Source organism: Chanodichthys erythropterus, chromosome 16 (genome assembly GCF_024489055.1).
Source record: "Chanodichthys erythropterus isolate Z2021 chromosome 16, ASM2448905v1, whole genome shotgun sequence".
NCBI classification, from domain to species: Eukaryota; Metazoa; Chordata; class Actinopteri; order Cypriniformes; family Xenocyprididae; genus Chanodichthys; species Chanodichthys erythropterus.
The window spans coordinates 31,615,935-31,630,668 of NC_090236.1; the positions used below are offsets into that span (position 1 = coordinate 31,615,935).

Below are 14,734 nucleotides of genomic sequence, written 5' to 3' on the forward strand. Positions count from 1 at the left end.
CTTCCCTCTCTGGCCAATACTAAGCCCGCGTTCAGACGTAAACATGGATGCTCTGCAACGTAATATAGCGTAGCAGAATGAGATAGCGTAGCAGGTGAGAGATGAATTTGTTCAATAAAGTCATTGGGTCTCATTCATGAAACATTCGTGAATATACGAGTAAATATGTGAGTGATTTGCGCGTAAAGAGACCTTCCCGAAAACTGTTCTCCTGATTCACAAATACTTCGTAAACGTCAGAAGTGATAGTGAAATGTGTGTGTGTGTTAATGAATTCCAATCAGTCGTAAATGGGACGCGCGTGCACGCTCATTCTCAATCATCATAAATCCCGCCCATTAAATCCGACTGACAACTATATATGGGCATCATATTATGACACCAAACGAAGGATTTTGGCCATTTGGGGCCATTAGTTTGCCCAACCCTATTGAAATCAATTAATTATTTGATTAAAGTGCTCCGTTTGCAGATGCTATTACTGGCTCTCATAATAAAAGTAAAAAGAAAAAACACATGTAATTACTATATATAATAGTTTTTCAAAATGCTGTGTAATTTACCTTATTAAGGTGAATTAAAATGCAGCCTTATTAATGAGCAAAGCGTTCGGATTTTAAACGCACTATTTACGCATGCGTGGCTGGGAGCAGGTGTAGATTTCTTTCGTACCAACTAACATTTGGAAAATACGAACATTTTAATGAATCCGAAAATTTACGCCAGAACCACTTTACACACGATTTATACAAAAATTCGTTCTGCTCGTGTTTCATGAATGAGACCCAATATTTTTGTTTTTGCACACAAAATGTTCATAATATTAAGGTTGAACCACTGTAGTCACATTGACTATTTTAACAATGTTTTTACAACTTTTCTGGACCTTAAACAATGATAATTTTGTTGCTTTCAATTGAGGATAAAAAAAACCTCCCGGATTTCATCAAAACATCTTAATTTGTGTTCCGAAGATGAACGAAGGTCTTATGGGTGTGGAAGGACATGAGGGTGAGTAATTAATGACAGAAATTTTGTTTTTGGGTGACCCTTAAAGGACCGTTACATTGTATGAGGAACTATAAGAACTCTTGTCTTTTGTCGGTCTAGATGTAAAGGGCTATAAGCATCGCTGCAGTTTCGAGCAGGGCATGTGCTCATGGGAAAAGAGTGACTTGGAAGCTGGCTGGATTTTGCAGAAGGGAGAACAAGCCTGGCTTAAGCACGGACCACCAAGAGACCACACCCGTAATACTGCAGCAGGTCCTCCAAAACCTCCTCAAAATAAAGCACAAACACTAACATTTTTGTCACTTTGGTCAAGGATGCATTAAACTGATCAAAAGTGACAGTAAAGGCATTTACAATGCTATTTTATAAAATAAATGCTGTTCTTTTTAACTTTCTACTCATCAAAGAATCATTACAAAATGTATCATGGTTTCCACACAAATATTAAGCAGCAAAACTGTTTTCAAGATTGTAAACAATGTTTCTTGAGCACCAAATCAGCATATTAGAATGATTTCTGAAGGTCATGTGGCATGTTCCAGGTCATTACATTACTCCAGCACATGAGCTGACTGAGATCATCTCCAGAACCCTGCTGCCCAGCTCTGATTGCACCGTGAGTCATTGTGCAGTCATGTGTCTATCTAATTATGTAATGCAAAGTCTCTTTCATATGTGCTGATGCACCTTATTCTTGCAGGTAAGGTTCTACCACTATTCTCACGGTGACAGCACTAGTTCCAGGCTAGTCGTCGCACTGAGGATGCTTCGTAATGGAGATGATGACCAAATACTTTGGGACAAGACTGTGAAGCAGAGCTTCCTCTGGCACAGAGCAGAAGTTACCTTTTCTACCTTAGTTAAGAGCAAGGTCAGAGATTTTTTTTTACATTATACGTGTCATTTACACCATTTCAAGCTGTATTTACTATAGAAGTGATGCAAAATGCTTTATTTTTTAGATTGTTTTCCAGTATGTGGGAAACGGTGAGACTCAAGCATCGCAAACAGCGGTGGATGATATTTCCTTCTCTATGACATGCGTTCATGATCCTGACAACAGTGAGCTGCCAGTCACACCTGAGCCAACGATGACACCAGCTACAGCAACTACAACAAAGACTGATGCTCCTTCAGCTTCACCAACAGTCAACCCTTGTAAGGTCAGGATGTTTCAGCTGTAACTGTGTATATTGTATACACTGACTATACTATTGTATGTACAGAGATGAAAAGTGAATATTTGCCATTCTCTCATTTTTGCTGCTATTTTCACTTTTGAGAGAAATCACTGTGAAAGCTGTATTTTTTTTTTTTATTTTTTTTTTTTTTTTTGGTTATAAACTGACATGGTTTGTCAAACTCAGGAGAATGAATTTCACTGCTGGCGGTCAGATGGTGTAACATGCATTGCAGCTGGTGCTCAGTGTAATTATGTCCTAGACTGCCCTCTAGGGGAAGATGAAGAAACCTGTGGTGAGTCCTTTTCTTGCCATTTTCTTTCTTCAGAAAGAATAAATATAAAAAGTAAAATATAATTGTCAAAATTCTAAAAAAACATATCTATCTGTCTGTCTAGGTCCATGCAATTTTGAAAATGGACAGTGCCAATGGAGTGATATAAGTGTAGGTCCTAACAAGTGGCAAAGGGTAAAGGCCACAGACAACACAGACCTGCCTACTGACCACACCACTGGAACAGGTCATTCAATGCTAGATCAATCCATGACAATAAGATATCAAGGTAAATATAATTAATCTTTTTTTACCCTTTACCTCTCATCAGGGCACTACATGCAGACATTTATCATGGATCCATCTAAGAACGAGGCTGTGTTTCAGAGCCCATCCCTGCCTATCAGCTCTGCATACTGTCAGCTTCTGTGAGTTCACTCATATTTATGCTGTGAAAAACAGACCCACTTTAATGTGGAATAAGTTAAAGGGATTTTTTTGTGAAACAGACAAATACAATTACACAACACTAGCCATGTTCCTTGTACCCAACTATCTTTTCCATCTCTTGCGCACTAGGTTTCACTTCCACGTAGGTGCAGGAAGTTCAGGCAATCTTAGCGTGATCCTACAGAAGGGAGAGGACAGGAAGCTGCTCTGGACACGATCCAACAGCATTTCAACTGAGTGGGTCCCAGAACACTTACCACTGGGCAAACAAGACCAGTCTTATAGGGTATGTCACAGTGAATGTGTATGGGATGCAAAGCATCTGTTATGATCATTAATTCCCTAGGATTCATGGCTTAAATTATACACTTACTCAGGCAAGAGGTCTGGATGATTATGCACATATTTTCCTTGTTTCCCGTTTAAGATCATTTTTAGCAGCCAGACTTCATCTCAGACCACTGCCCTGGATGATGTCTCCTTCCACAACTGTGAGAAGGACTACCAACCTCCAGGTGGGGAAGCTGCTGAGAAGTTAGTTGAGATGGAAATGTGTATAGGACCAGAGGCAAATCTGAACTGCATAATGATCTCGTTTCTATATTATTCTATATAATGCAAGCTTATCCTATTTTACCTGGCCATAGCATTAGTCTAGAAATTATTAAAGTGAAATATTGTGACTATTTATGTACACTACCATTTAAAAGTTTACTCTGCATTTATGAAAAGTCAACTCTGCATTTATTTGATCAAAAATACAGTAAAAACACTAATATTGAAATATTACTTCAATTTAAAGTTGCCTTAGAATTAAAAATTGAATTTATATTGGCATAGTTGAATAACAAGAGTTCAGTACATGGAAATGACATACAGTGAGTCTCAAACTCCATTGTTTCCTCCTCCTTGTGTAAATCTCATTTGTTTAAAAGACCTCCGAAGAACAGGCGAATCTCAACATAACACCGACTGTTACGTAACAGTCGGGGTGTACGCCCCCAATATTTGCATATGCCAGCCCAATGAGCCCATGATCGAGGCATTAAACAAGGGCAGCCAGTATTAACGTCTAGATGTACACAGCCAAATCATCAGACTAGGTAAGCAAGCAAGGACAACAGCAAAAAATGGCAGATGGAGCAATAATAACTGACATGATCCATGATATCATGATATTTTTAGTGATATTTGTAAATTGTCTTTCTAAATGTTTCGTTAACATGTTGCTCATGTACTGTTAAATGTGGTTAAAGTTACCATTGTTTATTACTGTATTCAGAGACAAGAGCTGTCGCTATTTTCATTATTAAACACTTGCAGTCTGTATAATTCATAAACACAACTTCATTCTTTATAAATCTCTCCAACAGTGTGTAATGTTAGCTTTAGCCACGGAGCAAAACCTCAAACTCATTCAGAATCAAGTGTAAACATCCAAATAAATACAATACTCACATAATCCAATGCATACATGCAGTATGCATGACAAACACTTTGTAAAGATCCATTTTGAGGGTTATATTCGCTGTGTAAACTTTGTTTATGCTGGTTAAAGCAAGAGCGAGCTCCGTGGGCAGGGGAGCACGAGAATTAAAGGGGCCGCAACCTATATATCGGTGCATAGTTAATTATGCCCCAAAATAGGCAGTTAAAAAAATGAATAAAAAAATCTATGGGGTATTTTGAGCTGAAACTTCACAGACACATTCAGGGGACACCTTAGACTTATATTACATCTTGTAAAAAAACGTTCGATGGCAGCTTTAAAATAATTTTCTCAAAATCAAAACTTGAGTGACCTGAGCCCACATTATGAGATCATGTCTCACTTCTCCTGTACTCCAGACTTTTCCTTGGCCACATGCTCCTTTGAGAAGGACTTGTGTGGGTGGATCCAGGGAGCTGCAGAGGACCTAGACTGGGAGAGATGGAGCGGACCTACTGAGACCCCAAATACAGGTCCTTCAGGTGACCACACCAGTGGAAAGGGTGAGCTGACAACCATTTCCACCTTATTAGTGTCAGCTCAATCATTATATATGTCCTAATTGTGTGTCTTTTGTTATTTTACAGGTTATTATTTGTACATCAACAGCTCAAGTCATGGCAGAACTGGGGCAATGGCTCATTTGAAGTCTCCTCTGTCGCCCCCCACTGAACCTGATGGGTATTGCTTCACGTTCTGGTATCACATGTTTGGAGCAACAGTGGGATCATTAAGAATGTCTATATATGACATTTCATCCAACCACATCACATTAGTAAGACTCACAAGAATGATATTTTCATGGGATTTTAAGAAATGCTATTATACTTACTCCAGAAAATTTTTTTGTTTCTAAAACTGTAGATGTGGCAAAGGAAGGGGTCTCAGAGGAATGAATGGCAGTTGGCTCAGAGTCATGTGAAACTGACAGAAGTTCATCAGATATTAATTGAGGCTTCAGTTGGAGGACTGTCTGGGCACATTGCTATAGATGATTTAGCTGTCACTAAAGGTGCCTGTGCTCCCACAGGTAATTAATAACGTAGCTTAGTATTTGGTCTGTTGTTTTTCACATTGCCCTGCTGAAATGTCCTCCATGCTTACTAGAGAACCACAAGCATTTGGCACAGCTGTAACATAATGTTGTATTCGTCCATCTAGATGCTGTCTTCAGTATGAAACTTATCTGTCAGCTTGGTGACAAATTTTATGCATTTGATTTATGTCAAAGGCAATTTTATTAAATATACCATACAAAAATGTGAGCATGGAGAAAGGTGATTTGATTTAGGGGACCTTGGCCATAACTTTATTGTATAATATTTGCATGAAAATTCTTTATATAATGAGGTTTGATGAGTAGTGATTTAAAACTCATATTTTTAACATCTACACTTAATGATGCATGACATATTAGTTCCATTTTCATCATCGGCAGATATTAGAGATTTTTAAAATTTATCGGTAACAGCCAAAATTTTAATATTTAATCAAGAAATCTAATTTCTCCCATTTTTACATTTATATTGCCTTTGTCTATAGTGTTTTTGTTTAGTTTTTTTAGACAAAAAATGTAATATAATCTAAAAAAAAATGCTTTGGACAGAAGTTTAATATCAGCTCATCATTACATTTTTATAAATGAAATATTTTATAAATGAATGTTTATGAATATCTCCTGCCCATACTTGTTGCAGAGGGTTTTTGTGACTTTGAAGAGGGGGATTGTGGCTGGATACAACAGGCCGACGATGACCTGGACTGGATCCGAGTGTCAGGAAATAATGTAAAATCTAAATCTAGACCTGGTTTCGACCATACAACCAACACAGCGAGTGGATCCTACTTTTATATGGAAAGCGCTCCAACCCATGTGCAAGGACATCGTGCTATAATGACATCTCCTCTGCTTCAAACAGGTGAGAGACACTTGTGTATCTTTCTGTTAACTGTGATATATATGTAAACTATTAACTTCAGGGTAGAAAACTCTCATGAGAAGACATGATCTTCATTCCAGGTGATGCCAAGTGTCTCCAGCTATGGTATTACATGGAGGGACAGGGCACTGGGACCCTAAATGTGTATCAGCAGTTCTCAGACAAAGATCAGCCCCTGCTGGAGACCAAGTCTGGAGAGCAGGGAGGACTGTGGAGGTTTGCCCAGACCCCTCTAACTCTCTCAGGGTCAAACTACAAAGTGAGTCCCTGAGTCTGCATTGAATTTGGTGAATTACAATCACTTAGCAAATAATGGCCTTAAAACCCTGCCACAAGTTATACACAGTGGCTGTCACTGGTTGGTACAGTGATCACAGATCATAAGCTGTACAGATCTGTTCATTAAACTACACTCTGTACCCTAGAGTTTAATGATGTGGAACTGCAGGAGGGCCCTCATTAATACAGCTGTCTTTTCAGATTGTGGTGGAGGGGATTGCAGGTCAGACTGAACAGGGAGTCATAGCGCTTGATGATGTTCAGGTTTCAAACTATCCCTGCACTCCTTCAGGACAATGTGACTTTGAGGCAAACTTCTGCAGCTGGATGAATCTGATGGAGGTGGATGATGCAGACTGGCTCAGAGCCCAGGCAGGCACTGGAAATCACACTCGACCCAGTGTGGACCACACCACCAACACTTCCACAGGTGAGCTGAAAGAAGTTCGCTGAGCTGCATTAAAATGTTACAGAGAATAAGTTTATGATGGGAGTATATAGATAGATGATATGTGCCCGAAGTTGAATACCATGTTTGGAAAGGAAATGACGCATTCTACAGAGAACCAAAAGGGATATGGTGATGAGGAAAAATATATTTAAGGTCATTCCAACTATATACTTGAGAGAGAAAGCACTTAAATATATTTTTTCCTCATTGTATAAAATTTGCTAACCCCGCAGGACATTTTACGTTCCCAGAACATTCTCAGAATGTCCCCACTGGTGTTAAGGACGTTGCCTAGTAACGTTCCCAGAACGTTCAGAGACGGTCATGATGTGGAGTTCTCTTAAGGTTTGGGGAACGTTATTTGGTGGACCTTCAGGGAACATTCAGGATGTTCTCTGAACGTTTAGTGAACCATATTTTATTTGGAAATGTTCTCAGAACATCCCTGCTGACATAGTCAAAAAATTTAATTGAAAATTGGAGCTAAATTGACTAACAAAAGTGTCTTACAAAAAAGCAAAACTCTTGCAGTAAGTCATTAGCTGATGCACATGCTTGAGCTAATGTAACTGTTGTATTACTGCATCAGTAACTACACAATTACTGCAGTCTTTAAATAAAGCAACAGCAGAACATCAGTGTTTCTGGATCATCAATGACTGAAGCACAGGATCTACTCTCCAGCACAGTGGTAACCTCACAAAACTCAGATAACAGAAACAACATTAAACACTTACAGAGCTCTCTAGATCTCTGCATCTTCACTTATTACAAACCACTCTGACTTTGTTTCTTTCATACAAATCTTCTTACTGAGGCGTTGATGTTTTATCAAAATTTATAAATGTCACCGTTATGGAGGTAAGCGCTTGCTTTAGTTGGGCTCCTGACCCTTAATTTTTGTCCAGCTGTTGTAACTGTGTTTCTAAAGCACATTTGTTACAAAAAAAATGTGAGAAAAAAATCTGTTCAAATGAATGTGGTTAATCATTGTTGATTATGTCATCATACAGTGGTTTTACTCTCTGAATGTTGCATTTCTTTCATGTTGTTGTAGTTCTATAATAATGCATAAAATCCTGCCCTGTTTTGATATTTTGAATGTTTTTACCATTAGACAGAAATTATTCAGGCCGCATCATGTAGATTCACACAGACATCAAGATTCTGCATATGATCCTCAACAATGGTGACAACATTTTCAGACAAAACAAGCTACTAAAGTCAAAAAGATTTGTTTATTGTGACCATTGTTGAGGATCATACGCTGAATCATGATGTCTGTTTGAGTCTAAAAATCACTGATCAAAACTCTGTCAGTATAATGAATTAAAAAAAAAACTTGAAAAATTAAGTTAACACTTTCAGAGTTTGGTTTTTTTGTATTGTTTTTGGTATAAAAAACATGTTTAAATGTTAAGAATCAAGAGTCCATCTAAAGCAAACGCTCACCTCTATAACGGTGACTTCAAACTTTATTCTTTTCTATAAAACACCCACACAGAAGGCGATGTTCTCGTGACCTCGCGCAACTTTGCCTAAACGTTCTCTAAAGGTGATCAATTTTGAACCTTTACAGAACATTTGACAAAAACGTCCTCTTTTTGTAATGAAACTGCTGCAGTTCAAGGTTCCTTATATGATTTTAGGGGGACCCTTAAAAGAACTCCACATCGTGACCATCTCTGAACGTTCTGGGAACGTTATTAGGCAACGTCCTTAATACCAGTGGACGTTCTGAGGATGTTCTGGGAACGTAAAATATCTAGCGGGGTAATCTGTCACCTAGTAACGTTCCCAGAACGTTCAGAGATGGTCACGATGTGGAGTTCTTTTAAGGTTTGGGGAACGTTATTTGGTAGACCTTCAGGGAACATTCAGGATGTTCTGGGAATGTTTAGGGGACTATTACTATAGGACGTTCTGTTAACTTCCCAAATGTCCTCTTTGTAACATTCTCGCGCGACCATAAAATAACCAAAATAGAACGTACCCCTAAACTCATATCGGGAACGTTATTAAATGACCAACAGAGGACCGCGTGGGAACGTTAATGTCCCAAATATCCTCATTGTAATGTTCTTTTTGACCATAAAATAACCAAAATGGAACGTCCTCCTAAAGTCATATAAGGAACCTTGAACTGCAGCGTACTATCGTTACCAAAAGAGGACGTTTTAGGAACGTTCCGAATGTTCCTTTAAAGGTTCGTATTTTCGTCACCTTTTGAGAACTTTTAGGGAACGTTGCGCAAGGTCACGAGAATGTCACCTTCCACGTGGGAAGCTGCTATCAATATGTGGGGTATTAAAATCGATTTTGAATGCATGCTTGCTTTTTATTTCCGCTTCCAATTCGCAATTTTGCGTACTCTTTGTATAGGGCGTGCGTTACTGACCATGCATTTTACACAATAAGTTAATTCTCAATTATGCTCACGATCTGTTGCGCACCAAATCCTCCAACATCTTCTTGTCAGCAGAGGTGGGAAGTCCAGGGGCCAGAGAGTAAAAGTCCTGCCATATTTTTATTCCACCCACTGAAGCATTAATGAGATAAATAAGTGTTTAATTGAGTGATGATTGACCATTACTGAAGACACCTGATGGTAACAAGCAGAATCACCAAAGGAGAAAATCACTATTTTTAAGTTACCATCATCGAGGTCAGGGTTTGTTTTAGTTGAGCTCTTAACCCTTGACGATTTAATGTTAGTTTTAGCTTGGGCAGTTTTAACTGCATTAAAACCAACCGGACAAGCAAAGTTAAAAGATGATCAGGTGGTGTTGGTTATGTTTTCACATAATCATTATTTTATCTGAATTCATTTAGAGCCCAATCTCTGTGATTTACATTATTGATTACAGCAGCACTGTGATTCTACAGCAGAAAATCAACTTTTCCAATACAAAAAGATATATTTTTTATAGTTCTGATTAAAAAAAATAAAAATGTTTAGTTTAAACACACAGACATCAAGAATCAGTCTGTGAATCTCAACAGTGGTGAGAGTAATAAAGCATGTTGCAGTGCATTCTGGGAGCCACCAATCAAAATTCATCCATGCCTCCCATCATGCATTGCTGCATGAATAAATTATGAGCTGAATTGTCTTAGTAATTTTCTTTATTCTCACTATTTAAATTTTGCTGTTTTTCTGTGACTTTTTAGTAGCTTGTTTTCTAATGTTCAGAGTTGATCTGTTTATCAGAATATGTTGCTTGTCACCGTCGTTGAGATTCATACGCTGATTCTTCATGTCTGTGTGTGCCTAAAATAAATCTTTTTGTGTCCTATTGTGATAGGGACAACTTTAAAAAAAAATGTATTGATAAAGCTGATCTTCTGCTGTAGAATCACAGTGCTGCTGTAATCAATAATGCAAATCTAACTAAGAGATTGGGCTCTAAATGAGTTCAGTGATTCAGATCAATTAATGATTATGTGAAAACATAATCAACACCACCTGATCATCTTTTAACTTTGTCAGGTTGGTTTTAATGCAGTTAAAACTGCCCAAACAAAAACTAATGTTAAAATGTCAAGGGTCAAGAGCTCAACTAAAACAAACCCTGACCTCGATGATGGTAACTTAAAAATGGTGATTTTCTCCTTTGGCGATTCTGCTTGTTGTCATCAGGTGTCTTCAATAATGGTCAATCATCACTCAATTAAACACTTATTTATCTCATTAATGCTTCAGTGGGTGGAATAAAAATATGGCAGGACTTTTACTCTCTGACCCCTGGACTTCCAACCTCTGCTTGTCAGTCATCTCTCCATACTCTCTTCACATGAAATCTGATGTGATGTAATGTAACTGACTACCACAGCAAGCATAGAATGCATTATTCATTTTCTGTGCCTTTCCGAATTCGGAATAAGGCTTCGGGCACATCCTAAACTGTGACTATTTACTCGTTGTACTAAGAATAAGATAATGATGAAATCAGACCCTTTATTTAAAAAAAAATATCACAAGTGGTCACATTTTCATTTAAGTTGTAAACTGAGTCTGTGATGCTCTTGTGTGTAGGTTATTACCTTTATATGGACAGTTCTGTGGGGTTCTGGGGAGAGACTGCCATGATCCTGAGTGAGATATTCACACCTGACAGCAGGGGGCACTGCTTCACATTCTGGTATCATATGTATGGACACAATGTTGGGACGCTCAAATTATACATCAATAACGGGTACAGAACCAATGACCATGACCTTTTATGAGTATCTACATGCATCACCATTAATGAGGACTCTTTCTTTCCCAGGACCATCCATAACAGCGGGAATAAGTTTGGCCAGATAGTATGGGTGGAGTCAGGAGATCAGGGCGATGTCTGGAGGAGAGGAAACATCTATGTGTCATACCAAGAGCCTTTCTGGGTATCAAACGCTATCATGCAGAATTCACAGGATTAATGTGAATCATTTTAAGCAAAACAAAAGCAAAAAATGTTTGTACATCATTGTACCCTTCTCTCTCCACAGTTTATATTTGAATTCCTGAAGGGAGCAGGTCCCAAAGGAAGTATAGCTATTGATGATATTCACATTATTCCTGGACCTTGTGACTCAGATTCCACCTCACCATCTCCACACTCTCTTGACAGTAAGAGATATATTAATGCCTGCCAATCTTACCCCACGTAGAAGGCAACGTTCACGTGACCTTGCGCAGCTTTGCCTAAAAGTTCTCTAAAAGTGACAAATTCTGAAATTTTACAGAACATAAAACGTCCTCTTTTGGTAAAGTGCTGCAGTTCAAGGTTCCTTATATGACATGGGGAACGTTCCAATTTGGTTATTTTATGGTCAAAGAAGAATATTAGATAGGGGGATGCTCTATTTTGGTTATTTTATGGTCATGTGAGAATGTTACAAAGAGGACATTTGTGAAGTTATCAGAACATCCTATAGTAATAGTCCCCTAAACATTCCCAGAACATTATTAAATGACCAACAGAGGACCATGTGGCAACGTTCAATTAATGTCCCAAATATCCTCATTGTGTTCTTATGTGACCATAAAATTAACCAAATTGGAATGTTCTGCAGATGTTCTTGGAATTTTCTAAAATCATATAAGGAACCTTGAACTGCAGCACTTTCATTACCAAAAGAGGACATTTTATGTCCCAAATTTTCTGTAAAATTTCAGAATTTTTGTCACTTTTAGAGAACTTTTAGGCAAAGTTGCGCGAGGTAACGAGTATGTCGCCTTCTGTGTGGGTGTTTTATAGAAAATAATAAAGTTTGAAGTCACCGTTATAGAGGTGAGCGTTTGCTTTAGGTGGGCTCTTGATTCTTGACGTTTTAACATCAACTTAACTGTGCTTGTAAGACATGTTTGTTATAGCCTAACACAAAATGCAAGAGTAGTTCTGATTAGATGAATGGAGTTGTTTACTGCTGGTGATTTATTCATCATGGAGTGTCCTAATCATCACCAGAGTCTAAACTATGAGTGTATTATGTGTTAAATGTGTGTTAATTAATGGTTAAGTTATGTTTTTTTTACAATTTAAAAAAAAAAAATCATTATAGAGATAAAGTTTTGAGCAGTGTGTAACAGTTTCAAACAGACATCCTGAATCAGCGTATGATCCTCAACAATGGTGACACTAAACAAAATTTTTTTTTGTTGTTGTGACTTTAGTAGCTTGTTTTGTGATGCTCAGAGTTAATCTGTTTATCTGAAAATGTTGTCACCATTGTTGAGGATCATACGCAGAATTATGCTGTCTGAATAACTTCTGCTTAATGATAACTTTCAAAATATCAAAGCAGGGCAGAATTTTGTGCATTGTTATAGGACTGCAACATTCAGAAATCAGTGAATAAGTCGTAAGGTATAATCATCAACAATAACCAATCAAACTGAACTAGTGTCTATCACCTTTTTGCACTTGTGTCAATGCATTTCTTATTTGCGTCAATGGCTTAAGCAATTCACACATTTTTTTTTACTATACACTTTTATCAGATTTCCACCTTGTTAGACATTTACACACAACAATGCTTCTATCCCCCAGAACCCATGTTCACCTACACATATAATGCAACATTTGTCATCTTTACAGGATGTGGTATACACTTCACTCAAGCATATTTCATATGTTTTTGTATGTCTCATCTATGAAAACTTCATAGACCCCAGAGATTCTCCAAGTTCAGCAATCTTCTGCTTTTTATTATATCTTTTAAAATCTTTATCAAATTGTTTGGAAGAGAACACTCCATTTCTCTTGACACCAGAAATACTGTTCTTGTTGATTGTGATGTAAACCATGTACACTACCGTTCAAACGTTTGAGCTTGGTAAGATTTTTAAAAAATGATCCTTCAGAAATCATTCTAATATGCTGATTTGATGCTCAAGAAACAGTTCTTATTTTTTGAAAAGAATATTTTGTAACATCATGTACAGTATAGTCTTTACTGTCACTTTTTAAAAATGTAACGTGTCCTTGAAAAAATCTTTCTGACCACAAACTTTTGAACGGTAGTATTTTGTTGCAGTTCCTAATTACGTTACTGACCAACTTTTGACCAAAGTCAATTTTTACTTGGATTTGGCTCTTGGCAAGTGCTCATTTTGAACCCTGCTCATACATATTTGTGAAAATGAATTAGAGTGAATTATAAAGTGTGACTTAAATCCTGTAGCATTGTATTTCCATATGCAAAAACATTTGTCGGTTTGTTCAGCTGTAGGTATTGGTGTTGGAGTGGGAGTGACACTTTTGGTGATATTTACTGTTGGTGCTGTCCTTTTTGTGCTGAATAAAAAAAGAAAAAGGTATGTACTGCTCATTACTTGGAGAATTTTATGACAAAAAAGGAATAGAGGACAAATATGTTTTGTATCTTTACAGGGAATCTATAATTGAAGATGACGTGCTTGATAGAAACTTTTCTTATAGCCCCTTTGACTGCAACATGAGTGTGAGTACGAACTACAGACATAGACTAATACATGCATATAATGTTGTAAGAATTTGTCTTAAAGGTTTTCTACTGCTGTTTTTGACAGGGTTTAACATTCACAGCAGAGAACGGCAACTCCAGTGACTTAAGGGAAATTTCACTTTCAGCAGATGAAAATGACGCATCTTTCACATAAAATGAGCAATCACAAACTCAGAAACAAATCTTCTGTATCACATGTCATCTTTATGCCATCTATATTCCTATTATCCTTATAATTGACAACCAACCAAAAATACCTGACTGACTGAATCATTGCCAAACACAGCAGCTGAGTTGAGCTGACACCATGTACTGTACTAGAAATAAAAAAGAAAAGGCTCATTGGCGATATATATATGAGTTGTTTACAATCTCATGTACTATATACACTCTAAAAAATGCTGGGTTAAAAACAACCCAAGTTGGGTTGAAAATGGACAAACCTAGCGATTGGGTTGTTTTAACCCAACTGTTGGGTTAAATGTTTGCCCAACCTGCTGGGTAGTTTTATTTAACCCAACTATTTTTTGAAAATGACTATATGGCTGACTTATGCTGCGTTCACACCGAACGCGTCTGGGGCGTCAAATTCGCGCCAGACGCGTCTAGTTGGACGCTTGAACATTTTGAAGTCAGACGCTTCAGACGCGCGTAAAATTCGCTCAATTCGCGCGTCTAAAAGTGTGT

The 14,734-nt window shown here is 37.7% G+C and overlaps 1 protein-coding gene across 2 annotated transcripts in view; it reads left to right on the plus strand.

Moving 5' to 3' along the window:
* si:ch211-106h4.4 (MAM and LDL-receptor class A domain-containing protein 1) overlaps nucleotides 1-14,447 on the plus strand; it is a 36,220-nt gene extending 21,773 nt beyond the window's left edge. Inside the window, exons 31-51 of one of the 2 annotated variants that reach the window (XM_067363187.1) lie at nucleotides 1,111-1,263; nucleotides 1,554-1,627; nucleotides 1,712-1,882; nucleotides 1,974-2,174; nucleotides 2,379-2,487; nucleotides 2,591-2,713; nucleotides 2,798-2,894; nucleotides 3,046-3,202; nucleotides 3,344-3,431; nucleotides 4,765-4,908; nucleotides 4,993-5,180; nucleotides 5,270-5,435; nucleotides 6,103-6,324; nucleotides 6,426-6,604; nucleotides 6,826-7,054; nucleotides 11,112-11,271; nucleotides 11,347-11,461; nucleotides 11,567-11,687; nucleotides 13,787-13,877; nucleotides 13,954-14,023; nucleotides 14,112-14,447. In XM_067363187.1, the coding sequence (XP_067219288.1) occupies nucleotides 1,111-1,263; nucleotides 1,554-1,627; nucleotides 1,712-1,882; nucleotides 1,974-2,174; nucleotides 2,379-2,487; nucleotides 2,591-2,713; nucleotides 2,798-2,894; nucleotides 3,046-3,202; nucleotides 3,344-3,431; nucleotides 4,765-4,908; nucleotides 4,993-5,180; nucleotides 5,270-5,435; nucleotides 6,103-6,324; nucleotides 6,426-6,604; nucleotides 6,826-7,054; nucleotides 11,112-11,271; nucleotides 11,347-11,461; nucleotides 11,567-11,687; nucleotides 13,787-13,877; nucleotides 13,954-14,023; nucleotides 14,112-14,201 (2,948 nt within the window). In that variant the 3' untranslated portion in view covers nucleotides 14,202-14,447. The remainder of the gene's footprint in view (nucleotides 1-1,110; nucleotides 1,264-1,553; nucleotides 1,628-1,711; nucleotides 1,883-1,973; nucleotides 2,175-2,378; nucleotides 2,488-2,590; nucleotides 2,714-2,797; nucleotides 2,895-3,045; nucleotides 3,203-3,343; nucleotides 3,432-4,764; nucleotides 4,909-4,992; nucleotides 5,181-5,269; nucleotides 5,436-6,102; nucleotides 6,325-6,425; nucleotides 6,605-6,825; nucleotides 7,055-11,111; nucleotides 11,272-11,346; nucleotides 11,462-11,566; nucleotides 11,688-13,786; nucleotides 13,878-13,953; nucleotides 14,024-14,111) is intronic. The other variant, XM_067363188.1, reaches the window with a different exon arrangement.
* The last annotated feature ends 287 nt before the right edge of the window (nucleotides 14,448-14,734 follow it).